The 26,275-nt window shown below is 46.0% G+C and overlaps 1 protein-coding gene across 12 annotated transcripts in view; it reads left to right on the top strand.

The window, feature by feature from the left end:
- TBC1D16 (TBC1 domain family member 16) overlaps positions 1-26,275 on the top strand; it is a 33,681-nt gene that overhangs the window by 4,992 nt on the left and 2,414 nt on the right. For 2 of the 12 annotated variants that reach the window (XM_080398490.1, XM_080398491.1), the window contains exons 2-12: positions 2,258-2,397; positions 2,487-2,696; positions 3,752-4,376; positions 18,430-18,627; positions 19,456-19,603; positions 20,675-20,842; positions 21,536-21,684; positions 22,408-22,542; positions 23,658-23,844; positions 24,979-25,158; positions 25,698-25,844. In XM_080398490.1, coding sequence (XP_080254616.1) covers positions 2,519-2,696; positions 3,752-4,376; positions 18,430-18,627; positions 19,456-19,603; positions 20,675-20,842; positions 21,536-21,684; positions 22,408-22,542; positions 23,658-23,844; positions 24,979-25,158; positions 25,698-25,844 — 2,115 coding nt within the window. In that variant the 5' untranslated portion in view covers positions 2,258-2,397; positions 2,487-2,518. Of the gene's footprint in view, positions 1-2,257; positions 2,398-2,457; positions 2,697-3,751; positions 4,377-18,429; positions 18,628-19,455; positions 19,604-20,674; positions 20,843-21,535; positions 21,685-22,407; positions 22,543-23,657; positions 23,845-24,978; positions 25,159-25,697; positions 25,845-26,275 lie in introns of those variants that run through there. The other 10 variants (XM_080398482.1, XM_080398486.1, XM_080398489.1 and 7 more) reach the window with 7 other exon arrangements.

Genomic DNA, 26,275 nt, shown 5'->3' on the forward strand with positions numbered 1-26,275 from the left:
TCTTAAGGGCAATGTCAGAGGATGGAACCAGGTTCTTTCCAATGGTGCCCAGTGACAGGACAAGGGGCAACGGGCACAAACTGCAGCACAGGAACTTCCATCTGAATACAAGGAAGAATTTCTCTGCCTTGAAGGTGACCAAGCACTGGAACAGGCTGCCCAGAGTGGAGTCTCCTTCTCTGGAGACTTTCAGAACTCTCCTGGACATGATCCTGCGCAACCTGCTGTAGGTGGACCTACTTTAGCAGGGGGTTGGACTAGGTGATCTCCAGAAGTCCCTTCCAACCCTCACCATTCTATGATTCTGTGTGGAGGTTTAGCACTTTTAGAGTTCTGATAAAATAGCTGAGGTCTGGATATCCAGGCTGGTTTCAGTCTTGACAGCAACAGGGCATAGCTGAGCCAACTGTGCTGCCTGTAAAATGTTGTGGTAGCAGATGACCCTCTTCAGATGTGCTGGAGGCTCAAGGCTTCTGATGCCATACAGGTTGCTCCACATCACAGCTTCAGACTCCCTCACTCTGTGTTGAAATGATGGTGTGTTGTGGTGGTCAGAAGGAGTTGCAGCAGAGTTTACTGTGTATTCTTGCAGGGTGCAGTGAGAGGAAAGGTGACTGGCTCTTCACGGTGGCCAAGGCAAATTGCTTCTCCAAGGTGTACCATGGTTTTTGGTGATGTGGACAAAAACGAGCATATGGCTCTATTGGTGTTTGGTTTTTGGGGCTGAGACATGAAGATACATGTTGTGTTTGGTGCTAGAAGGAGACATGAGTGCGAAGGACTTGCAGAGTAGTTGTCTTCTCCCGAACACTTGCTGGGCACGTTACATAGCAGGGTTGAAGCTTCTCCGTCAAGTTCCAGCAAAGACTGAAATGCGGAAACTGCTTATGCTGTGATTCAAGCTGACAAATCTAGTGATTGCCAGTTAAACCAATAGTTTGTCCTTTAATGAAGGTTCTGTCAACTACTTGGCAGTCTCATTTGCAGTCTTCTGTATGTACAAATCTGTCAGAATCAGGACAGCTATTTTTCTTCCCTGCAGTTTTCACTCTGCTCTTTGAGAAATGCTGGTTCTGTTTGCCCTTTCTGCCGCCTTGCTTCCTTGTTTGTCTGGAGATACCATTAAAATCATGCTTAAAGAAATCAGAGCTATTCAATGTTTGATGATGCTTGCTTTAGGCCCCTAAATGTTTCCTGCATCCAGTGCCCCTGACAGTACAAGTCAGGGCCTATCTGCTTTTCTTTTTATTTCTGGCTACCCATTGCATGCTGAGCAGACCGTGGTGTGGGACTTGTCACAGGGAACACACTGAGCTGGTATCTCCACATGCTTCCCCTGGGCCTGGGACCATGGTGATATATGGTGTGTGCTAGGTCAGACCGGCCCGTTCACAAGCAAGTAAGGCCGTGTAAATACAAAGGAGCAAAAGCAGATGTTTCCTCTGCTCATGTACTTTTGGCAGAACAGAAACTGCCATGCCTCTGATGGTCTGCTTCCCAGCTAGGGGCAGCAGCAGCAGGCAGAGCCTGCTCCACGTTGAATTGCATTGGGCTATCTGTGGGATTGCTTTGTGCCAGACTCACTTGTTGTTTCCACACATTAAGTCTAATTTGTGATCTGTCTCCTAAATAGTTTTATAGCTTGGGTGACCCTTCTGGATTCACAGCCCCAATGAGAAGCACATCTCATTTGAGTACAGAGCTTACCTGGTGATCGGTTGGGGATCATACTCCACAGTTAGCTGAAGTTACCTATTGGTGGAGGAAGTGTTTGTCCTGAGTTGACATGCTGTACTCTGCTGTTGGAAACTGCCCACTCTGTTGAATATGGGTCTCTTGCCACTTACCTCTGAAAAAGCTCTACTTAACCATCACTGCTCAAAACAAGAAAACAAACAAATGAAAATCCCAAACCAAAAACTTCAAGCGCATAACAGGAATATACCAAACAATGATAACACAAAATTAACTTGTTTTAATTAATATTTTTTCGGAGATCAGTGGTTACTGTGGATAAAGTGGCAGCCCCTTGTTTAATGTCATGGTCTCAGCAGTTTTTCTGTGCTGAAGGAATCCCCTAGGGTCTACTCTGACTCTCTTTGACATCCCCAGGACAGTGATACATCGGGCAGCTCTGCATCGCTGCATTCTCTTTCTTAATGGGCGATTTTCAGTGACAAGCATTACTTTTCTGTTTCCTCCCCACAGTTACTATTAAAATGTGGTTTTTTGATGCCTTCATATTTCTTTGTTGCAGAAAAAAACATCCTGGGATTCTGTACTTCAGCACGTTTAAAACAGAGGTGATGTTTCAGATCCAGAGCATTTGGAGGCTCTTGCCTGAGTTGTAGGATTGGTGCAGCAATTGATGGGAGACCTCTTCCTTCTCAGACAGTGGTAGGCACATGCTGTGCTGTCAGTATATTTGTTCCAATGCACTTCTTTCTACCTTCTTAGCAGATCTTCTGAATTTGACTCCTAATTAGAGCTGACAGATAATGGAAACATTCCCTTGGCGATGTCTCTGGGGCGACTCCTCCGACGTGCCTCTTCAAAAGCTTCTGACCTCCTGACCTTGAATCCTGGTGGTGGCAGCAGTTCCTCTTCCATACTTGATGGGGAGATTATCTACTCTAAGAACAATGTCTGTGTCCACCCACCTGAGCTGCTACAAGGCATCGGGGAGCATCATCCAGGTGATAGGGTGTTGCAGACACTGCTCACTCACTCTTTTTCTCTCTCCTGGGGTGTGTGTTTGTATCAAATTCTACATCTTGGGCTCTAAAGAATGAAAAGATGCCAGTGGGGGACCAGGCAAGGCAGTCTTACAGAAGATTGAGGAAAGCCATCCGCAAGCTGATCCATGGACTCTTCTTTTAATAGGAAATTTGATGCTATTTCTCCTGTTCTGGCATGGTTTTACTTATTTTATTAAGCCCATTCGTATGGCCGAAGATTGACAGTTGTCATTTGAGGACAGTAACTTCTGTTGCTCTTTCAAATATACTTGAACAATTATGTTCAGGAAAGCCAAGTATCATCTTGTAACTGTCATTGCTAGAGTGGCCTCAACAAGCATTGGTAAAGGGAAAAGAAAGAAAACCTGATTGTGGCTGCATGCACTGGAATAGATGAAGAAGGGACGCTTCTCTGTCCCTTTATTGTCATCTGAGACTCTGTTCTTTCATGTTTTCATCAAAGAGAGTAGTGACTGCTGGCTTAACTTCACAAAACTAATTATTCTGTGAACATTGACTCACACTTCCCTTTTTGTGTGTCTGGCTTTTTTTTTTTTTCCTCTCCTATTGGCTTTCCATGAAAATTGTAGCCCGTTAGCTACACTAAAGTAAATGTTCTTGAGAAATAAGTGTTTAGCTGGCACTTGAAATTGTTTAACTAACAAACAGTAGAAGTTTTTCATGTGGCAACATATTTCAGAATTTATTCTTTATTAGTAATCCATCCAGGAAGTTGAAGTATTTGCATGTCATTTCTATGTCTGCTTAGGCCAGATGGAATTTAGACTATTCAAAAGCCATATGCAGACTTGAAATTCTTTGTAAATACTGAATAATGTTGAGCACCCCACAATTAGTTTGGCAGAATTCTGTAGTGGTAAATAAAAGGGTTTGTTTTGCTCATGTGCAATGGTGGTAAATGGGGGAGATGGGGAAGGGCAAATTTGAGGCTCAGTTTCCTTAGAATAAATCTGTGTCATGCCATGACTGATTGCTCCTTTGCTCTCTCAAAGGCTATTTGTGCTTGTATATGGAAAAAGATGAGCTACTCGGAACCACGCTTATCCTTGCCTGGGTGCCAAACTCCCGCATTCAGAGGCAGGATGAAGAAGCCCTTCGCTATATCACTCCTGAGAGCTCCCCAGTCCGTAAAGCTCCCCGCAAACGTGGCCGCCACACTCAGGCGTTTGGTGTTGTCCGTCAGGCTTCCCCCACCGAGCAGAAAGGGGCAGTGATCCTGAAAGAAGACATCCTAACTGTGTCACAGCTTGTGAAAGATTTGGCTTATATCAGCTCCCCCTCTTCAGAAGGGGAAAAGCTCTCCCAGTGCCGCCCTGCGGCAGACAGCACCCGCTGGTCCCCCCAGCCTGCCCGCAGTGACTCAGGAATCCTATCGACAATCAGTTCTCAGGAGGAGCAGAACAGGTCGGAGCTGTCGGTGGAGGGGACAGAAGGTTTGGACTGCAGGCCAGAGCCAGGGGAGGATGAGGGCTCCTTGGAGCTGTCTGCTGATGACGTGAGCAGGGACAGTACTTTTGACTCTGATTCTGATGCCTTCTCTTCCCCCTTCTGCCTCTCTCCCATCAGTGAAGCCCTTGGGAAAAGCAGTAGTTCAGTGTTTCTGGATAATGAAAACAGGTGAGTGCATCCTTTTCTCTGGTGTCTAAGTTGAATAGCTGGGTGCTGGTTGCTGAGCTTGGAGAAGCTTCACCGTGGCATTGGGGTGAATATCCTGTCTTGCTTCAAATACTTGTATAATTTACAGGGAACTGTTCGCTAGCGAGTCCTGCTTCTGCTCAGTGAACTCTGGCCCCAAACATTCAGAGCTTTATATGGGTAGTCTTTCAGGTGAACTGTCTTGAGCCTTGGAAGGAGCATTACTAAATTAAAAAGGCCCTTTGTTGGTTTAATTTGCTCTGCTGAGGAGATGTGCTAGTTACTTCTTGTGGAGAGCCACATCAAAGTGTGTGTCTGACTTCCTCTGAGCTGTGGGTGCCTCTGCAAGGCACTGTGTTGACATGAAGGCTGCACGTATGAGCTTGTTTTGCTGGTGCTTATAACATAGTCCCACTTAAGACACATAAATACTTATTCTTGCATGTATAACCTGGATATTTTAGTCAACACTGCTTATCTAAATGTCAGCATTTCTCAATGGTGTCTGCAGGAAATCCTATAAAGGGGAAAGAGGGTACCTTGGCAAAGGGATAATGAACAGTAGGATACCTATATAACTTACTGTACTGACACACAATGTTTCTGGTTTTCTGGTCTGTGCCCTGTATCACTCATTTCCATCTTGGGGAGGATGGGTGTGCTGCGTTCATGAAGCACCATGGGGCTGATTTTAAGGGTATAGCTCAACTTTGAAACCTCACCTGAAATTAGGAAAAATGAGTTCTCTGTGCACATCCGCAATGTACAGACTACATTAAGACTTGACATTTGAAGAGATTTTTGCCTCTTTTCTGGGCTGATCTCAGGCCCAGAGAATGCCAGTAAGAACAAGGTTTGTGAAGGAAGTATTCTAATTGATTCAGCTCTCTCTGGGTATTTCAAAGCACTTCGGTGCAGTGGTGTCCGACTTTGTATCAGCTTTGCATTTGATACGTGTCCTAGCAGTATGCTTCTAATTAACTGCAAGCCCACAGGGATTTCTGGGCTTGAGCTCTGCAGCAGCTGGGTGGGCAGTGGTTTGAGCAGCACCTCCACGCAGCCAGCGTGGCTGTCGTGTCCCATCCCATCCCACTGAAGCTCTCTCTGGCTGCAGAGGGACACTGCAAAGCAGCTGCAGGGTGCCCAGGGTGGGCCTTTGGTTTCCAAATTGTTCATGGGGTCTCTTAGCTCTCTAAATACGCTGCCTGACAGTCTTTTCTGACAAGTATCCATAGGAATGTAGAAGACTTTGGAAATGACATAAATGTTACAAAACACACGTTGAAAAAATTTTAGAGGCCTTTGAGTAATGAAATATTATTCCTAATAACTGACTTTATTTTGTTCATTCCTAGGCTTTTTGTCCCATTCGGATTGTGTTCTAACACTGGGCTGCTGCTTGGGGGTTGAAACTTGAGTTGCATACACTTTCAGAGAATGTTGTATTGGTTTAGAAATTTCTTGGCTTTGACTTAAAAAACAGAAAAACCCCAAATCCACTGCAACCAAAGCCTCTGTTTAAGACATGGAGTTTTTTTTTTCCCTTGAAGCAGCACTGACAATCTGTGTGTTTGACCTGTCTCTGTCACTGAAAAAAGGTTGGGGGTGTGAGGGGTGTTTAAGCATATTTTTTTAAAATTAAGGTTTAAATTAAATGCTTCTGTGAACATTTCTGAGTTCCAGCAGTGATATTCTTAAAAGAAAAATGTTTCAGTCTTTTGGCATGTGTGTGAGGGAGCCGTGGTCTCAGCTGTGTCCCAGTTCACCCACATACCCTGAGTAAGGGGTCATTATCCCCACTTCAGTAGTTAGGCAGGAGTAGTGAGGGGACATATTGAGAATAATGTCCTAACTGCTGAAAATCAGCAGATTGAACATGTCCTGCGGAAATCCCAGTCCTTGGCCTGGGTCACAAGGCCATGTGCTGTCCGAGGCACGCAGCAATCTCTTAAGAGCTTTTGTGCCCAACAGCGTGCACCAGGAGAGGAGCTGGTGCGGAGTGGTGCCAGCACAGCAAATGGCAAGGCACGTTGTGGTTTAACTGTTTTGCAATGCTCTGAGCTTGCTAATAGTGTCAAGGAAGGAAGGAAATACAGTTTATTGCATCTTCACTACCTTGCCTGTGTCATGCAGCGTTTCCCGGTTGTTTCGCAGCCTGGCTCTGGTGAGCCCTCTGCCGGCTTCTCTCACCGGCTGCCCAAGGCCTGACAGCTCCAGCAGTGCAGAGCCTGGCTTTGCAAACACACTGCTCTTTTTTAATTTTTTTTTCTTTTTTTTTTTTTTTAACTCCTCTGGCACCAGTCTGGAAGATTTACACAGTTATGCAGCGCTTATAATTTGCAACAGATTAATAAAACAGACCTTTCATTGTTTGAGACTTCAGACTTGAAAGCCTTTTGTCCAGTGTGCCCATTTTCTATGCCAAATTTGTTCTTCCCCATAGAGCTCCCTTGCATGGTATGTGCAGGATCTTACAAACTGTTTGAGTCTGAGATTTTGCATTGAATACTTTGCAAAAGTCTTGTCAAAAAGAATTCTCTTATTTCCTGTGTTCATCCCAGCATTTTGGGGGGCGGGGGATGCTGTTTCAGAAGTCACTACAAGCATGAGAACAGCTTCCTTGTTTCTTAAGGTTTTTATTTTTTTTTCTGCTGGCTGCTTCCCATCTGAGCCAGAACTGGAGTGCGAACAAAGTTTGTGCTGCTGGCAGATTGTTTCAACTCTTTTCCCTCCCTACCTCCTGGTCGCCACCTCCTCCCCGCAAAGAGGAGCGAATGTTTCTGGTTATTTCCCTCTGCATTGGGGAGTTGTAAAGGGAACTGTGCTTTTCCCTGTGATTGCTTCAGAAGCTGAAGCAGTGCGCTGCAGCGGTGTTTCAGTCCACCCGCTTTCTTTCCGTGCAATTAAATATTGTATGTGACATTGTGGAAGAATTAGGATGTACATGTAGACTTGGATCAGATGAAATCAGGGGCTCAGCAAGCTGCTTGCCAAAATATCCATATGACCAGGAGTCAAAGTGCCTCTTGGAGTATCTATGGAGAAGGTGGCCTGGGCAGAAGGGAGCCAACAAATGTACTGGTGCATAAAAACAGGGAGAGGAAGGAAGGAGGGAGGTAGGCTTGCAAGCATTTGAGTTGCACAACAAGTCAGTCATTTTTAAGTCAACAACTCGCCTGGTAGAACTTAAGGAAATAAAAACGTATCCATTGTTTATGGGGTTGTTGGTTGGGGTTTTTTTCCCTCTCTTTGCTTCTCTGTTTGACAGCCTGCCAGGGACCCCATGCAGCGATTGATGTTTTTCCTCCCGTTTACACAATTCCTCAGGCTAGGAGCTATGGGAGTGTCCCATCACCAGCATACACATTTTTGCTCCTCTTTTTAGACAAGCATGGCACTTCTGCATTGTGCAGTCATCTCTCATGGAAAGGTGGCTTTACTCTTTTGGGTTTTGTGTCCTTGTTAACTCTGGGGGCCCCTTTCTGCCATGGTACGTGGTTCCTGCAGGGAGGTAGCTAATGTGGGAAATGCCTGTATTGGTAGCAGCTTTGTCATTGACTACACTTCTGTAGGAGAGCAGAAATACTGGAATTAAAATCATTTCATTCTGTTCCTTTTACCCCCTGTCACTGTTGTTTGCTGTCTGTCAGGAAACATTTGCCTTGTGGTCTGAAGGGCACTAATTCAGGACAACTGTACACTATAGCCAGCTCTGGCTTGCAGCCGCCCTGGTAAATTACTCAGCTTCCATTTTCCCCATCAGTAAAGTGAAACTAAAAGGTTTTTGTTACATCCTGGCAACCAAATAGCATCTGACACCTATATAATGTCTTTCAGCTGATGCTTCTGAAGTTATTTTAACTGACCATGACATCAGATCTATAGCAATCGGTTGCAGAAGCACTTAGTGGTCTGTAAGTAGAGTTTGTTTTGGGTTGTTTGGGCTTTTGGTTTTTTTTGGTGCCATGCTAGAGTGATCCCTGGTTATCAGGAGCTTTCTCTAGCAATGGGTGGTAGCCTGCTAAAGGCTTTTCAAGTTGGTAGTAAACTGCAGTTGCTGTTACCTGACAAGCACCGTACAAAAATGCTGAAGAGGACAAATAAATGCTGGAATTAGTTCCTTGACTAACTTCAAGTTGGAATGTTGATCGATACAGTCAGAATTTGGCCTGAGAAGCCTTGGTAGTGGAATCCTATGAGGGGAACTTGGGGCAACATCTGGCCAGAGGTCAGAGCTCTGTGAAGGGTCCCACAGGTGATGGAATAGATGCCAGATCACACTTCCACAGCACTTGTTTTCAAGAACAAGCAGAAGCAATGTGACCAATGTGGTCATGGCTATCAGTGCAAGAAGGAAACATCTTTCATAAGGAGGTGATAATTTTAGCAGGCAGTGATAAAAATAATTAAACCTTTTCATAATGGAGCTAAATGATGGTATAGTTCTCATGTTCTTCAGCAGTCATGAATTCATGTAACAGAACTATGACAGACGGTCTAGGGTAAAGAACACAACACAAGGAAAAACTCCTTTGGCGTTGCAGTTGATGCAATTTTTGCAGATGTGTTGCACATCCTGTTGTTAAGCCTCTTCCCAGGGAGCTAATCAGCAAATTACCTTCTCACAAGGGAGCGGGAGAGGAGGCACAGCGTTATGGGAGGGTGGCAGCAGCTGCAGGAGCGGGTGGTAACAGAGCCTGCGGTGTTGCATCATGTTGTTTTGGCAGCTCACCTGAAAGGCTCAGTGCTGTGCAGACCTCTGCAGAATAAACAGGAGGCAAAATTATAGGGGAAATGAGCTGGAATTAGTGTAAACTGGTAGGAGCTTTGGAGTCATCAAGAGGTTGGGGATTCATAGCTGTTGTAACAGAAGTGATTATATTCTTAGAACCAAGGGAATTGGTCACAGACTTCAAAATCTCCTGTAACTTCTTGCAGCATCTTACTTTTGATTTTAGCTTTGGGGATGAGCACATGGGGTGCCTCGCTGCTTCTGTTTCAGGACCTTGCCTGCACTAGTATGTTTTGTGATGTAAGACACTGAAGCACCTAATTGCATTTGTACCCAAACCCATGCCCAGGAGAAAAATATCCCCAAACCCTTCTTCCATCAGAAGGATAGTCCTTTTTCCCTTCTCTTTGAGCCCTGGGGTGGGTGTAAACTTCACCGAAGGCAGCGCTTTCAGGTGGTCTACATGGAGCTGGGTCCCGGGAAGAGGAGCTGGCCGTAGCTGTTTGCTGTCAGCAACGCTGCGCAATCAATTAAAGTTGTTACTGGCTGCAAAGCTGAGAAGGTTGGACAGATCCAAGAGATTGCGGAGGCATACGGCTCTATCTTGCTTTATATAAATATTTGAACAGCAAGAACATTAATTATAGCAGGTTTGTTTTTTCCCTCCGTTGGTTCGCTGCCAGGTTTCTGTGGAAGAAAATAGTGACAGCAAACTGGAGATGGGGAACTGTGAGCTACCGCGATCGGGATGCCGTGTGTTCGGGCTTCCAAGGGAGGAGCAGAGAGCGGGCGCTGCCAGGGGAAGATCTCAGGGCCACGCAGAGGGGAGCGGCGGGGGCGCAGAGCGAGACCGCCCGGCACCCGCCCGCCGGGTTTGGGGCGCCAGGCGCCGGTCGGGTTTGCTGAAGGGCCGCTCCGAACCGCCTCGGCCGCGCTGGGCTCCGGCAGCGCCCGCGGGAAGGGGCCGGGGCCGGGGGCGCAGCGTGGCCGCCAGGGGGCGAGCTCTGCGCAGCGGCGCGGCCCGGCGGGTGCCCTGGGCCGGGCAGCCCCTCGCCTCCCGGCTAGTGGCGCCCGCGCCCCGCCGCCCCGCGCCCCGCCGCCCCGCCAGGACCCCGCGCCCCCAGCAGAGTCGCCTCAGGGTTTTGCCCCCGCTGCAGGCGCAGCCCCCGTGCGCCCGGGCCGAGGGCCGGTGGCTCCGTCCCGGCCGCCTTCCCTGGTGTCATTGCAACGAAACGGGGTTGTTCACAGAAAATCAACAGCGGGGGCTTGTCCTAGAGGAGGAGGGGATGGGTGAGGGGCCGGGGGGCTGCCCGTGGGCGGGGGCCGCGGTGGAAGCCCCGGGCGGGGCGGCCGAGCGCCGGGGAAGCGCGGCCCTTTGCTCCGGGGGGCAGTGCAATGGAGCGCCTTTTCCCAGGGTATTCTTGCGTTTCTTCTGTTACTTATTTATATGATCGTAACGCCCAGAACTCCTAATTGCAAGTGGAGATAAATGGTGCTGGCAGGTATCCACAGCTTTGTGAGGGAAGAATTGCATTAACTGGATCAAAATAAAGAGCATGTCCCCTCTAAAAGTCCAACAGTATATGCAAATAAATCTGCAGTCTCTGTCTTCTTGGCTCAGTCCTCGCAATTATAACAGCATTAAGCTTTTACAATAACTCTGAAACATGCTTTTAGTCAGCTCTCCTTTTTCCTCTCCCTTTTCTGCTACTTGAGGAAAGCTCTCCCCTTGGGAGATCTGCATTGTATTGTGGAAACAGTGAAATTCTCTCTGGGTGGTGTTGGCTCAGCTAATACTGGGTCAGCAGCAGTGCAGAGTCCAGGGAGTTGGTTAACTTTGTCAGTAAAAAGTCTCCCTGAAATTCCCAGTTCATTGCTTAGAGCCAAGAATATAAGAACAAAGGTAATCTTCAGGGCTTTCAAGGGACCAGGGTTTTGAAGGCTTGATTGTAATTAGCATAATTAGTGTAGAATTTTATTTTTGCATGGATAGAACTGAGAGGAAAAAAAGCAAAATAATCCATTGATTTTAAAAATAAAATAAACACTGGTAAGAAAGGTCCCCTTTTCCAGTCTGGAATAGGCTGAAAAGCAAACATTCTTTTTCGGGCTTTGCTGAGAAATCACTTTTTCCATCTAAGGATTTTTTTTTTTTTAAGTGTTGCATTTTGATTGATTTATTAATGAGCTAAAGCCTAGGCATGAGGTGCCCCTTCTCTATATGGATTGTAAAAATCTGCCATTCAGGTTTTGGAATATTTTCCTTCCTTAAAATGAAGGTAACGTTTGCATCGTTGAGCCGCATACGCACAGCTTTAAATGATTTGTTGTGTTTGGCTTCTTGGGAGCTATGTGTATTTTATTCATAAGCATCTAACTGCTAATTCTGCCCCCGCTACCTCACTGCAACAAGAAGTCACAGAGAAAAACCTTGCTTGGGTTTTACCTAAGTAGCCTACACCTGTCTGGGGGTCTCATCTATGAAAAACAGATTGCTTGTCTTTTAGCTGAAGGTATTTGTGTATCAGTTCCAGACTTCAGGTAAAAGAGATTAAAACACACGTTAATTCACTACAAACTTCTGAATTCTTTTTTTTTTTACCTTCCCATTTACATTCAAAATAATTAGCTCAAGAATTCTCAGTTTATTTTGTTTTCCTTTTGGTTTAATTCACAGCAGTTGGGGGGAACCCTTTGGAGGTAAGCGGGGCTGTTTTTCTAATGCCCTCTCTTGATGACTAAAATTGCTCAGCTTTCGTTCAGCCCGCGAAGACTTGGAGGAATGAATTAGGAGCAACAAAGCCCCCAGTGTAGTGAGGCTTCTGGCTCAGCTGCCGCCCTCCTCAGCAGAGCGGGGCAGGAAGGCAGCTCTCAGTGCTGCTGCAGAGGTGGGTCATCCCGTGGCGCCGGCCACTGCCGCACAGGTTGGCTTTTGTCTGCCGAGATTCGGGACGATGGGCCGGTGGCAGGAGTGGATGCTGTGTGTTCTACCTGTGCTGGGTAGTTGTGTCTGCTCTGGGAAGGCAGTCAGGGCGCTTTCAAAGTGGATTGCGATAGCCCCGTAAAGCATAACAAATTGTTTTGATCTTTGTTTCTCAAGGACAAACCAATTACACCGATCAGAAGGCAAAGCTGCATAATCATGTTTCCTTGAGTCCCTCGTTTCGTTGTGTTAAAATGTTTTATTTGTCAGACTTGTGTTCACCAAGTTGATCTTATTTCAGAGCCCGTCCCTGATGGTGAACTTGCTGTTACGGTCCAAGGTTGGAGGGCGAAGGCAGAAGTTGCCGCCCTCCCTGCAGCCTGTGCTGGTGAGGTGGCCAACGTGTAGAGGGCTGGTAACCACAAACCACCTTCTTCTCTTTCCTTGTATAGGGGGAGGGAGGGATTTCAACGCTTTTAAGTTGTAAACAGCTTGTTCTTTGAGTATCGTTAATAGCATTAACAATATGAAGAGTGACTAACAATAATGCTCAGACTTTTGGAAGCGCTGTTGAATCTGCTTCCTTGTGTCAAGCATGAAAGGATACGATTATTTTTTATAACCTTTTATTTTGCCTTTACCGCAAGCTAAGCAAAGCAAGTTTGTCAGAGGCAGAGTGCTCCTAATTTGGTCTCCAGTGACCTCTGCAGCCGTGATTGGCAGTCTGGTGTCAGGAAAGAACTTGTGCCTGTGAGATAGAAATGAGCAGAACAAATGCCGTAGGACAGCTTGGGTTCCCTGGAGGACACAGGCTAAAAAAGGTGAAAGAAGTGCAATTACAGAAGGTTTTCAGCACAGAAAGTTAATTAGCTACTAAATAGCATTTAGTGCAGTTCAACGTGAGGAAATTTATGTTTTGAAAGCAAACAGATCAATGGAAAGCCTGTGGAACAAGCTTTTGGAAAGTCCATGTTGACATTCGTGTACTTTGTACTGTAAAGTCCTGGGCAGTTTTTCACAGGTTTCCCGGACAAATAGGAGGAACTGTTAAATTTGTTTCCATGCGTGTTTGCAGACGTATAGATATGCTTCCACATGAGGATGTTCTGACACTTAATTGCAGACATTCTGGTTAGGCTTTCATCCAGACTATCTAACACCTTTTTCCCTATTCATCAAGGTCAGCATGAATCAATTCCGTTTGGGCTCTCTGAGGCAAAGGAACTTCAAGTTCCAAATATTTTCAGCCGAAGGGTGAATTTAACACAATTCTTAACCTAGTTACTCTTCTGTGCTCATCAGATGTGAGTAGCTGGCGCGACTGCAGTGTTTCACTGTCAGCATCTGGCTCTGTATGGCCACGCTCCTCTGGAAGCTGGTGCCATCCTGCAAGTGTCCTTCCAGTCCTTCTCTGCAGCATTACACAGAACGAGCAGAAATATTTTGACAATTATTTTTTTTAATCCCAAATGACCCATATGTTTCCTTTTGTGCATCTTTTATATGTCGCTGAAGTCAGCATGTTTCACAATTCATAATATAGGTGTATTGTCAAGGACAGGGTTTTTTTGCCAGAACAATAGAAAATCCAGCTGCCTGATATTACCTCACTTTGTACAGTCACTACACTAAATTTTTAAGCGTTTCAGGATAGCTTTGAACTTTTATTGATGGATTATTTATTTGAAGCTATCTGTCTTAGACGTTTAACGTAGCTGGTGCTGCCATGAGCTGTTTCACCTTGCTGGAAAGAAGAGGAACCTACAAGGTTGGGGCCTGTGGGGAATAGTGGAAAAACAGAGAAATGCTAACCCCTGGGGAGGAAAAGGGGCATGTAATTCCCATTACATGGATGCTCATACATTATGATGATACTTATTGTCTGTAAATGATGCTTCACAAGCCAGTGCACAGGAGTAGCTGGGGCTGTAAGGAGAGCTGTTATTAGCGAAGGCGTGCTTTACTACAGGGGTGATGGAAAGCCAGCTGGGGAGGGGTTGGCTCCTGCAAGAGGCTCTCTGGGAATCGGGTGGTGCACACTGACAGCTTAGGTAACTGCCACAACATGGCTATAATCTTCAGTCCCTTTCCCTCTTGTAATTACATTTGTCACATCAAGTTGTAAAATGAATTATTAGATCTTTGTTGCTGAAACAGTCTTCCCACATAATTGGTGCAGGTCTCTACCCTGGCTCTGTAACAGATATAATAATTGGGTTTACCTCTCTTTATGTTGTAGGTGTGTACAGATGTTTTGACTGAACAGTAAGTTAGGTCCCATTACTACTTTACTGCGCGTCGAAAGTCTCGCTTGCAGAGTGGCTGACCTCCTCGGGTCGGGCATGTGAGAGAGTTCCTGGGCAGTGGGAGGAGGAGGACGGTGGCTGCCTTATACAAGCGCTTGCTTTCTTAGGGGCTACAAAAGCTTGAGGAATGTAGATATGGTTGATTGCTGTAGTTGATTGTTGAGGAAATACATCACCACCTGGTCTTGCTTACCAGCAAGAATGAGATGTGTTGTGAGACAAAAGAGTGATGGGACTTGAGCAAGTGGAAAAGGCTTAAGTGGAATCATAGAATCATCTAGGTTGGAAAAGACCTTTAAGATCGTCAAGTCCAACTGTTAACCCAGCACTGCCAAGCCCACCACTAAACCATGTCCGTAAGTGCCACATTTACACGTCTTTTAAATACCTCCAGGGACAGTGACTCCACCACTTCCCTGGGCAGCCTCTTCCAGTGCTTGACAACTCTTGCAGTGAAGAAATTTTTCCTAATACCCAATCTAAACCTCCCCTGCCGCAACGACACTGTTTCTTCTCATCCTGTCACTTGTTACCTGGGAGAAGAGACTGACCCCCACCCCACTACAACCTCCTTTCACTTAGTTGTAGAGAGCGAGGTCTCCCCTGAGCCTCCTTTTCTCCAGGCTGAACCCCCCCAGTGCCCCCAGCTGCTCCCCATCAGACTTGTGCTCCAGCCCCTTCCCCAGCCCTGCTGCCCAGCCCTGGACATGCTGCAGCACCTCTACATCCCTCTCATAGTGAGGGGCCCAAAACTGAACACATGAATATGTCCGTGGGTTTCCTGCCTCAGGTTTTGCTAATCCTCCTTATTTTTTTTCCCCTATCCCTTTTATTCCCATGGACCATTGCACTTGTTATCTTGTTTTGCTGAGCAGTACTGTATACTAGCCGGCACTCTGTTTTCCCTGGATCCCACAACCCAAAGTCTCTCTGGAATGTTCCTCCAGCTATTTGCCTTGCAGTGCTTCGGCTCCCTGCTTTTGTAGGGCACTCTGGTATAAATTCCTCATCTAACAGGTATAGTAATCTGGAAAATAATATATTCTTCCCTTGCATGTATGTATCTTGTGCGCCTAGTTAGAGAACTCACCCAAATGCACAAAATTAGCATTGATCATACTACTTGTTGTTACTTACATACAAAATGATCTCGATATTAAAATTAAGTAGTCCAACAGATTAGAATATTCTCAATTTTTTTTCAATCAATATATACAGAAAAAATCTAAACACAGTGAGGTTTTTTTCTTCATTTCCACAGTGAGTAAATATGCACTAGTGTCTGAGGCAGTACTCTCTCTGCATCTATACTATGTATGAATGTACATGTTCATCGACCTCTCTGAATGGCATGGGGTGCACAGATGTCTCTTTCAGATTTCATCTTCTACATCAGTGAAAACGTTGGAATTTCCCTGGGCTGCACACACTGAGGCACCGTGCTTACAGTTGTTGGCTTTTTGTGGCCCAGAAAAGGTAAAAAAAGTAAAACACACGTGTTGCTTCAGATTGCTTCTGTGTATGTTGGATGTGTGTGCAAGCTTGTGATGAGTGGCTAAATGTGAACTGTAAATATTCATCTTGAAGAAGCATTTCCAGAAAATACAACATTGCCAGCACCTTTGTGACTGGGCTCTCTGGCCTCTTGAGTTTTTGAGGAGCTCCTTGTGTATCTGAAGCAGAGTTTGGTTATGTAGCAGGAGGAACTGCAGCTGGCAATAGCATTGTGTGCTGAGGAGCTACACAATTCCTGGGGATCAAAGCGAGCCTGCCTGGATCTGCTGGTAACTATCCTTTCTTGGCAGTCATCTCTGCTACTGGTCATTTGAGATGATGCTCTTGAAGAATGGGCATGTTGGCCTCTGTGATGACGGAACCGCAGGACAATGATTCTCACAGTCAACCCGTCTTCCAGCCCTTTGTCATACAGACCAGTTCATCTTTGCAAGAGTTTTAGAAAATTGGTTGCCTCTGTTTAGTCTTTGAGCTAGTTTGAGTCATCTCTTCCAGGAAAATCCTGTGTAACCAGCTGTGGCTGTTATGAGGTGTTGCTCCATAAATACCAGCTGCTTGTAGCAAGCAGTCCAGCGCAAGTGTCTTGTACCAGGACTCCTATTACTTTTGCATTAACATGAGATACTGAACATTTTAGAAAGTCTTACATTTTGCAGTTTTAGCAGGAAGTAATGCTTGATTTTTGGAAAAGCCTGTACAGTTTTCGTGGAAAAAATCACAAGGTGGAGGTCATGGTATATAGCAGCGCTTGAGACTGAGACTGGACGTATCCCAGCATCTAACCTAGAAAGATGGCTATCGTTCCTTTTTGAGTGAGTTTGGGTATGTCGTGTGATCCCAGCTTGCATGGCGATATTGCCATGTCATTTCTAAGACCAACCTCCGAATAGCTTGAATATAAGTTTTGCTTTGATGCTTTCTTTCAGAGAAATGGAGCAGCAGAACTTCATGAACAGAGTAGCAAAGCTGCTCTTTTAGCTGCAAGTAAAACAGACTTGGTCTCATCTACATAATGCTGCAGAACTAGAGAAGAGGGCTCAGGGATTTATTTCCCATGCGTGTGGGCGCTAAGGTTTTGAGTTATACATTTGAACTGGGCGGCTCGCAGGGGCTTGGTTAAAAATTTAACCCACAGCTAACTGGGATGTCCGGGGACCTGTGCATTGGAATGCAATGACCTGAACCATGGGTAGATGCTGCAAATAAGGCTTGTCCCTGTGGAAGAGGCACTGTAGCCAGGCTTGGAAAGCATACTGATGTGGTGTGCTGCAGATGCATGCTGAGTGTGTGATTTTCAGCATTCAGTGCCTACATTGTTAGATAAGCGGATTAGAAAACATTGCATAAAGTGGCATTGCAGGGGGCTGTCTTTATACCTGCTACTTGCCTTGTTTTGCAAACCCTGATTTCACAGCGGAACCCATTCAGAGCTTGCGCTGAGACTGTTCACATGTATTGGCCTTTTTAAGAATCAAGGGGTCACAGTTTCAGATTCACTTAATTCTCAAAGCAGTGATATTTTTCTTTTGGGATCAGGGCTGGTGGCGGGCATGTGGATTTTTTTAATCTAAACTCAGTTTACTCTTACATATCTGGGGTGCAGTGAGCTCCTAGCTTCACTTTCCCTACTTTGTGGTGGGTTAAAGAGCTCATGTATAATTTCCCACTCCTTAACCCTCCAAAGTTTCAAGTTTTCAAGCGGAAACCATTTGTCTGAGGTTTATACACAAGAATCCAGGCTTGTCAGGTCCACTTGCAGAGGCGTAATGAGAAACTTGATTCAGGGGAAATATCTTTGGATCTTACAGGTCACTGAGGGAATTCGCCAGATGAGATCCCTAGTCAATGCTGCCATCTGAATGTGCTCACTCCTGCTGTCCGCAGCCCGGTGCAGAGCAGCTGGGCTGCATGCTGAGGAGGTTGCTTGAGCTCTGGGGCAAGAACTCTGTGACTTGGAGAGTTACTCACTGCATGCCACTGGAGCTGCTGGAGCAGCCTGTTGAGCACCTGTACTTCTACAGTCAAGTTTTTTCAATGGCCCAAGGTTTTCAATCCAAAGGGGTCACCAGTCTCAGAGGCATAATGGTTGGAAGGGATCCTGCAGCGTAGAGCTGGAGAGTAGGCTGTACTGTACTGTACTGTACTGGAGAGCCTGCTGTACTGGCTCCCCAAACTGGTCTTCGTGCTGCACCAAGGTGCAGGGGACAGGCCGTTCTGCGGAGGAGCCTGGGCTGTTCCCATGCTGGGCTTCTTAATTTTGCCTTCTTAAAAGTCAGTGTTTCGAGGAAAGATTTTGGTTCTCCCCAGTTCTGTGTGCAGTTTAGGAACAGACCAAAAATAAGATCATTTTTTGGGATGTTAGGAAATTAATTTAAATAAAAATACTTTACTCTCTTCTGTGGGCTGTTGGTTACTGACTCCTTAGACCTGCACTGAGTCACAATTTCAGAGCTCTGACAAAAGATTTTTAACATGCAGCATCTGTGGTTATTGGATGTATCTGTGGTCACCTTTGGCTGATGTCTTGCGGGGTTTCTTCCCCCACACTCTTGTCTGCAGGGACACGTGTGACAATCGCATGACCTGCTCCACCAGCTCTGCCTCCAGCCTCGACACCAGTGCCCAGTTCCAGGAGAGTAATGGGCAAACGCAGAGCACCAGATGGGACGAACAGCAGAAAGTATTTGCCCTCGAGCAGGTCTGTGGTGTCTTTCGAGTGGACCTGGGACAAATGAGATCCCTTCGCCTCTTCTTTAGGTAACATATAATGGTGTGTGATATTTGTGTGAGCTCTGGATCAGTGCACCCTGGGCTCTGGAGGCAGATGGCTTCTGTGGTCCTCCTTGGAAGTCTTTCCTTAATGGTTGTCTCCAGGAAAGCAAGTGCCAGCCTTCCCAAGGAGAGCCTCTGAATCATGGTTATGGGACCTAAAAGATTTTTTTCCCTAGTAAGATAAAGGTTGCTCTTAGCTGTCTAACCAAAACTGTTTCAAATAACCTGGAGGTGTGGAAAACGTCTCCATGTCTATAGTACCTTCTCCCTTGCCTGCCCCTCAGCAAGGCTTCTCGAGGGTCTTGCTGCTTTTAGCCTCTTATCTTTCAAGTTATTACAAAATGTATTAAAAACATTTTTACTCCCTCTTTTTGCTTCTCACTCCCTGCTTCTTTAGACAATTCTGTGTGTGCCCAAGTCTGCTTAGTCCTGTTATTCTGACTTTGTGTACTGCCTTCATGTTGCTGGGGCAGAATTCTTGTGTTTTTTTCTCCAGGGAAGACAAAATGTAATTCCTTCATGTGATGGAAGGGTAAAAGAGTGCCATTACCAGGCACGAGTGGAGCTTCTTGGGGAAAATGGTCACTATAGCCATGTCACAGAATCATACAGTAGCTGAAGTTGGAAGGGACCCATAAGGATCATCGAATCCCAGAGCTGAACAGTTACTGCTGTGCCCTGTTCTAAGGGACAACTTCTTCTTCACATTTTGCTTTCCACTCTCTCTCATCTGATGTTCCCTATTCCTGCTGGGCCCCTTGTTAAGCTGGGCAATAAATGCAGGTTGTTCTCCCTTGTTGTTTTGTCCCACAGCGATGAGGCATGCACCTGTGGACAACTGGTTGTTGCAAGCAGGGAGAGCCAGTACAAGATCTTCCATTTTCACCATGGTGGCCTGGATAAACTGTCCGAGGTGTTTCAGCAATGGAAGTACTGCACAGAGACCCATCTCAAGGACCAGGTACCTGAGCAAGGTAGCAAGGTTCATGGGGCAAAAAGGGTTTTTCCAGCAGTTTCACACTTTGGTTTTAAGCCAGGGAAGTGTGTTGGAGAAATGAAGCAGTAAGTTCATGCCACCAAGTCAGGCAGAAAGCTACAAGGTGTTGGATGTTTTTCAGGATGCCACTGCAAGTCAGACGTGAGGTCTCTCTTGTACTTGCTTTCCCCATCCATTCCTGTTCTGCCTGTGGAATATGGGACAAGGTAATCCAGAAGACTTGCTTAGGTGGTTACTTTGCTAGACCCAACAGGTCAGCACTATGCTTTAGGCATGTAAGGTGGCTGGGAAATCTGCAGTGGTAGGTCTGAAATTCTGTCAGTCTTTCATCCATTTTGTGAAGCGTAGCACACTGCTTTGGAAAATGTTTTGACAAGGCATCTTGCCATATTTTGTTCAATCTACATACAAATGTGATAAGAGCTCTTTAATTATCTGTTTAAGATACTGTATGTGCTTATTAGAAACAGTGATTTTTAAATTTCCATCCTTCCCACAGAGCCCCCTGCTGCTTTTCTTATTATGGTCGCATGGGCTCACTTTTTGCATTGAACAACCTTTGATTTTTAAATTAAATGTCAGCTGCAGTCTTGCACTGGGATCATGAGTGCCCTTAGAGAGCCTGGCAGTGCAGTTCCCTGCTTGCCTAACAGCAATCCCTTTGTATATGGCCAATCATATGTAATTTATTGCAGGCATTCCTGGCAGGGTGAAGTTTTGCTGTAAGCAGCATTAATTCACTTTCAGGTCAGGGATAAGATTGGGGGAGGAATGGAAACAATTTTTTTTAAGATTAAGCTGGTTTGTGGTACTCTGTTTTTTAATTATTCTAATCACTGTTGCTATTGTAATGGTTCTCATTTTTAAAAAAAACAATAAACAAACAAAACACCTCTCCAAGTGCAGCGCCTCAGTGCTTAATCCTACATGAGCCATGCAAAAAGGTTTTCCTGGTCTGAAAATTGCTGGGTTTCATACGCTGCTGCTATCTCTGGCTCCTGCCTCCAGTTTTTTGTTTTGGTTTCCCCCGTTCAGCAGCTTACTGATGAGAAAACATGTATGCAGTTCTCCATCCGCCGTCCCAAGCTGCCCTCCTCGGAAACCCACCCGGAGGAGAACACGTACAAGCGTCTCGACGTGGCTGCCTGGCTCCATCACCTGAACGAATCCGGACAGGTGGAAGAGGAGTACAAGCTGCAGAAGGTGAGAGGGCTGGCTGCTGCGGTTTTGATCCTTCCTCTCCTGCCACAGAGTGCGAGCGCCCAGGTAGAAGCTGCAAGAGTTTGCTTTCATGCTGGGGCAAGAACTGGGTGTTTGAGGGCATAAAGACTGGTGTATTGTGCTCGGCTGGAGGTCTTGCTGGGATTGCAGATGTGTCAGCTACAGGCAGGATGGTAGGGTGTCTCCCGGAGCGAGGAGGGTGAGCCGTCTGGCTTCTGCTGCCGGTTGGAATTAGTAAACCAAAGTATCTAGTGCTAGATGTGTTTGCAAAACGCAGTGTGAACAAATCAAAGAAAGAAAAATTGAGATTACTGTATGAAATAATGCAGGGTTTCCAGGGGAGCACTGGGTCCAGGTCCTGAGAGAGAAGTTTGCAGTGAAATGCAGTGTCTCCAAGATTGGGGATTAAGCCGTGACATGAGAACGACACGTTAATCATAGAGCCTCTCCAGGGGGGGTTATTGACATTGAAATGAGCCCGATTTGTGTCTCGTCTGGGAATAGAAGGCCAGCACTTTCCCTCTAAACATGTGCAAATTGCAGGAGCTTGAATCAAGGCGTCACTTGTCAGGAAAGAACTGCAAAGCCACCGAAGCATAGTAGCGGGCAGTTTCTTGTTGCTGTTTTTGGGAATGTTAAAACTGTACCAGTCATAACTTTTGCTCCTTCTTCCAGGCCATTTTCTTTGGTGGGATTGATATTTCCATCCGTGGGGAGGTGTGGCCCTTTCTGCTGCGCTACTACAGCTACGAGTCCACCTCTGAAGAGAGGGAGGCACTGAGACTGCAGAAGAGGAAAGAATACTTTGAGATCCAGGAGAAAAGGTAACAGACCAGCTTCATCCTCCCCTGCTCATCTCTCCTCAAGCCTGACGTCGCAGTCAGGTGGTAAAGGAGGAATATCAGGCACAGCTGACCTCTTGAGAGTTTGGAACTAACACTGTGTAGCTCAAGTATTATCTCACTTGGGTTCTTGAAACGGGCTCATTAATACCATGCAGGTAAGTTCTCTCACAGGCAACACGACAAACTTAGCACGCTTGGTTTAGAACACAAGGTGAAATTGGGGTCTTCTATTTCTTAATAAGTGTATCTGGAGATAAAAATAGGGAAAAAGAGGGGATATCTAATTCAAGGAAGTTACTACTGCAAGAACTATGTGTTGTAAACTACTGTGGGTATATTTAAGATGGTGAGGAACTAGTAGTAGTATTAATTAAGAGACGATTGGAACGAAGTGGTGAGTTCTGGCATGCCACCCACAAGGAGCATCAGAGACCAGAGTCTGACTGCTTCTGAAGTGGAGTTTTTCATGGAAAACACATCGTGTCATCCTGTTTATAACTCAGGAGGCTCCTTCTAGTAGTCAATTTGGACAGAAAATCTGCAGTTCTGGACAGACCTGCTGGTCTGTTTTTCAGGTGATGACAAAACTCTCTACAGGAATAGGTTTTCTCTGCAAACTAAAGCTGAAATAGGGCTTTTTGTGCCTTGTGGAAATCATATTCCTCTCTTGGCAACATACTCCTGCTGCTGCTCGATTTTCAGGCTTTCGATGACTCCGGATGAACAGAAGGATTTTTGCCGTAAAGTACAGTTCACGGTAGATAAAGATGTTGTGAGGACTGACCGCAGCAACCAGTTCTTTCGAGGGGAGAACAACCCAAATGTGGAAACTATGAGGTGAAGTGTTTGATGCTACTGGTCCAAACAACATGTCCTACTGAATGTATAGAAAACTTGGTAAGCCCCCCGGCCAAGGCTGCCTAGGTTGCTGCCTTGGGAACGCTGGGGAGCACCATGCGTATAGTGACCGGTACCAAGTCATGCAAAAACAAGGACTTCCTCCCCAGTGCTTTCACTGCTGCTTTAGTCGTTTACTTCTTGATATAATAACCCTGCTCCCATCACGTTGCTTCCCTGCACTCACAGGCACAGATGTGTGAGCTTTCTGTGGCAGTGGGAGGGTCATGGATGCTGTGGCAGGCTTATGGGTCTGTGGTTTCTCCTGACGGGATGGAGGACAAGTATACCAGAGTCTGTTTCGTGGGGGTGTGACTTGTAAATGTGTGCCTGCAAAACAGTTGGATTTCATCTAGCAGTATGGCTTAGAGCCTCATGGGTGTGTAAGCATCATCACTCTTTTCCCATGGGCCCTTCATTTCTGTCCTCTTAGTCTTTTTAAATTTTTGTTTTCATTTTGTATTTTGGTGTCTGTGTATGCAAAACCTTCTCCTGGAGTTTATTTCACTGGACTGATGTTTGCAGCAGGGTTTATCTGTATGTGTTAAAGCGCCTTACCGTAGGGTGTCTTTGTACTTGAGATGAACTGTGTTGCTTGTTGCTACTGCACTGCTCCCAGTGGGCTGTACTGCAGCTGGAAAACAGGAGCCTAAGGAGCATTGTTCAAATCCATTGTCTTAGGCTGCTGAGTGCTGTTCAGAGTTCCCATCCATCCAGAAGCCTCTTTGGATTGATGCAAAACGTTGTAATCCTAAAAAAATGAGAGTTCCAGTTAGGTATAGTGTCAGTGTATCTTTGTTATGCTTCTAGATACAGTTGTTTTAGCAAAAGCGATTCTGTGGGATGCAACATGCTGCAGAGGTGTTCAAAAGTTCACAAGCATCCGGGTGCAACTGCAGGTTAATCTTCTGGATGGCAGGAGTGATCTGTTGCTCTTTTGCACTTCACCTGACTTAGCCCGTCGGGTGGGAGTTGGGGGAGGAGGGAAGGGACACTGTTCTCAGCTGTGACTTGCCCTCTCATGTCTCACTTCTCCATTTGCATCTTTTCTCCAGGAGGATCTTGCTGAACTATGCAGTATTTAACCCAACAATAGGATACTCCCAGGGGATGTCTGACCTGGTTGCCCCACTCCTGACAGAGGTCCTAGATGAGTCGGATACTTTCTGGTGCTTTGTAGGATTGATGCAGAACACAATCTTCATCAGCTCACCCCGGGATGAGGATATGGAGAAACAGCTGGTGAGGCTGAATGCTGAGCTCCCTTTATCCCTGTCTTCTCTCCCCAGTCAAATTAGAAGAATACCATAAAGCAGTTACCTGAGCTGTTGGGTTCCACCATGCTGAATCACACTAAAGCCACAAAATACCTGGTGGATAAAATTGATCCTGAGTGATTGGGGCACTCCAGAGGCAGTTATAACCAATAAATTGTTCAAGTAAAGTTACCCTGGCTCTGCTAAAGGGTGCTGGTTCAAGGAACCTTTTATGATGAAATGTGTCCAGGAGGCTGCTTGCTTTTTCTTTGCACTTCTTTCAGGCAGTGGAGACTCACTGGTTCATTTTTGACCTGGTTCTAGAGCATTTGGTGTGAACAACGTGGAGGAGTTGACTGAGCTGTAGCCCTCTTCTTTGTGGTTTTTTTTTTTTAAGTTCTTAACAATTTTAATAGCTTTTTTAAATTATGTCCAAATGAAAAACCTTAAACATCTGACAGAGTTTCTTAAAATAGGGTGATCTTGTTTAAAAATTGGAACTGTTTAGATTTTAACATGAATATCAACTGTTTTCTGGTTAAAATCCTGAAAAATCCATTCTAAATCTGAACAATCCTGCCTGGATCATGATGGCACCAATTTAAACTTATGGTGGAAACCCCATGGGAGGCTGCTGGTGAGGTGCAGTTAGTTAACGTACAGATTTATGCACTGTAATGTGCCTGTATAGTCAGGCTTTCCAAAATCACTTCCATATTACTCAGCCTCTACTGAAATGAAATATTACCAGAGATAGCTATGTCCTTTCTTTTCTCTAGTTTTTAAGGCTCTAGCTGCTTTCCTCAGCCTGAATCTCTCCCCTTCTTTCTTTTCACAATGTAGCTGTCATGGGATTTTCTTTCCACCCATCATCCTTCCTTGTGAAACAGCTGCCGTGGCCTGTGAGCCCTGGCCTTTAATGATAGATCCAAGTGTGCTCCTGGCTGCGCTGTAATAAACAGGCCAGCAGGCTGGAGCTCTTTGTGAGAGGAGAGAGCTGTGGCCAGCTCTGCAGGAGCCCTGGTCTGGCACACAGTGCGGGGCTCCTGGGGATGGCAGGCGAGGGCAGTGCGGGTCCTTGTGCACAAGGCAGCGGCTCAGTTCAGAGCATCTTTTCCAGATGTACCTGCGAGAGCTGCTACGGCTCATGCACCCACGCTTCTACCAGCACCTTTCTTCCTTGGGAGAGGATGGCCTGCAGATGCTTTTCTGTCACCGTTGGATTCTCCTCTGTTTTAAACGTGAATTTCCAGATGCTGAGGCTTTGCGCATGTGGGAAGCGTGCTGGGCTCACTATCAGGTTAGACAGCTGGCGATGGGCACAGCACGCACGGGGCAGCAGCATGTTCGTTGCTGAATCCTCACCATCTCAGAAAGCATTGCAGAATTTCCATAAAGGCTCTTACTAGCAAAGTAGCTAAAATGAGTAGGTGTTACAGAGGGTCTGTAACTACCAAAGACATTTATCTATGTAGCAGGAGGATGGAGGCCTGCCTCTCCTACTTGAGGGTGTCTGGGCTTCAGAATGAGGCTTTTTTCAGAAAGTGCTGAACATGCATTTCTGAAGTTCAGACTTCTCTTACACAGCTAGAAAATGTCTTCCCAAAAATCACTAGAGTGCTTTGAAAGCTGTGGTGCAAACCTTGCTGCCACACTGTAAAGGGAAGAGGGTTTGATTCAGCGTGGTTCAGAATTCACCAGTAACACACGTTTGGTATAGCACTAAGCAAAACTGGAAGGAGAAAATATCTCACTAAGAACATGCTTGTGGAGGTGGGGAAGTTAAGTCAGACCTCTGCCTCCACCTGCTGTACTCCAGCCCCTGTTTTCTCATTGCAGACTGACTATTTCCACCTCTTTATCTGTGTGGCCATCGTGGTGATTTATGGGGATGATGTCATTGAACAACAGCTGGCCACCGACCAGATGCTGCTGCATTTTGGCAACCTGGCTATGCACATGAACGGAGAACTTGTACTCAGGAAGGTAAATGCCCGTGGGCTGATGTGGGCTGAGTCTTAGGTCCAAGAAATGAGTCAGAACATTGAGAAAATCAGGGACAGATGCTTCATAGAATCATAGAATCGTTTAGGTTGGAAAAGACCTTCACCATCATTGTGTCCAACTGTAAACCTAACACTGACAAGTCCATCACTAAACTGTCTTTCGCAGATCCTATAGGCCCTACTTGTCTGGAGCCTGGGAGGGTAGGATGCTGCTGTTTGCCTGGAAACGAGTTTTGCAGAAAGAAGAAGTAGTTGTAGAGTGCTTGGGAGTGTAGAGTGGTTGGGATGGCCCTTGCACACACACAGGAACATGGCAGACGGCTGTTCATCTTTGTGCTACGGTCCCCAGTCCATCTCAGGCAGGGAGTGACTGCAGGCTGTGGGATGCGCCGCAGCATGTGGCAGCTGCTG

This window comes from Falco punctatus (assembly GCF_963210335.1).
Source record: "Falco punctatus genome assembly, chromosome: 1".
NCBI lineage: Eukaryota > Metazoa > Chordata > Aves > Falconiformes > Falconidae > Falco > Falco punctatus.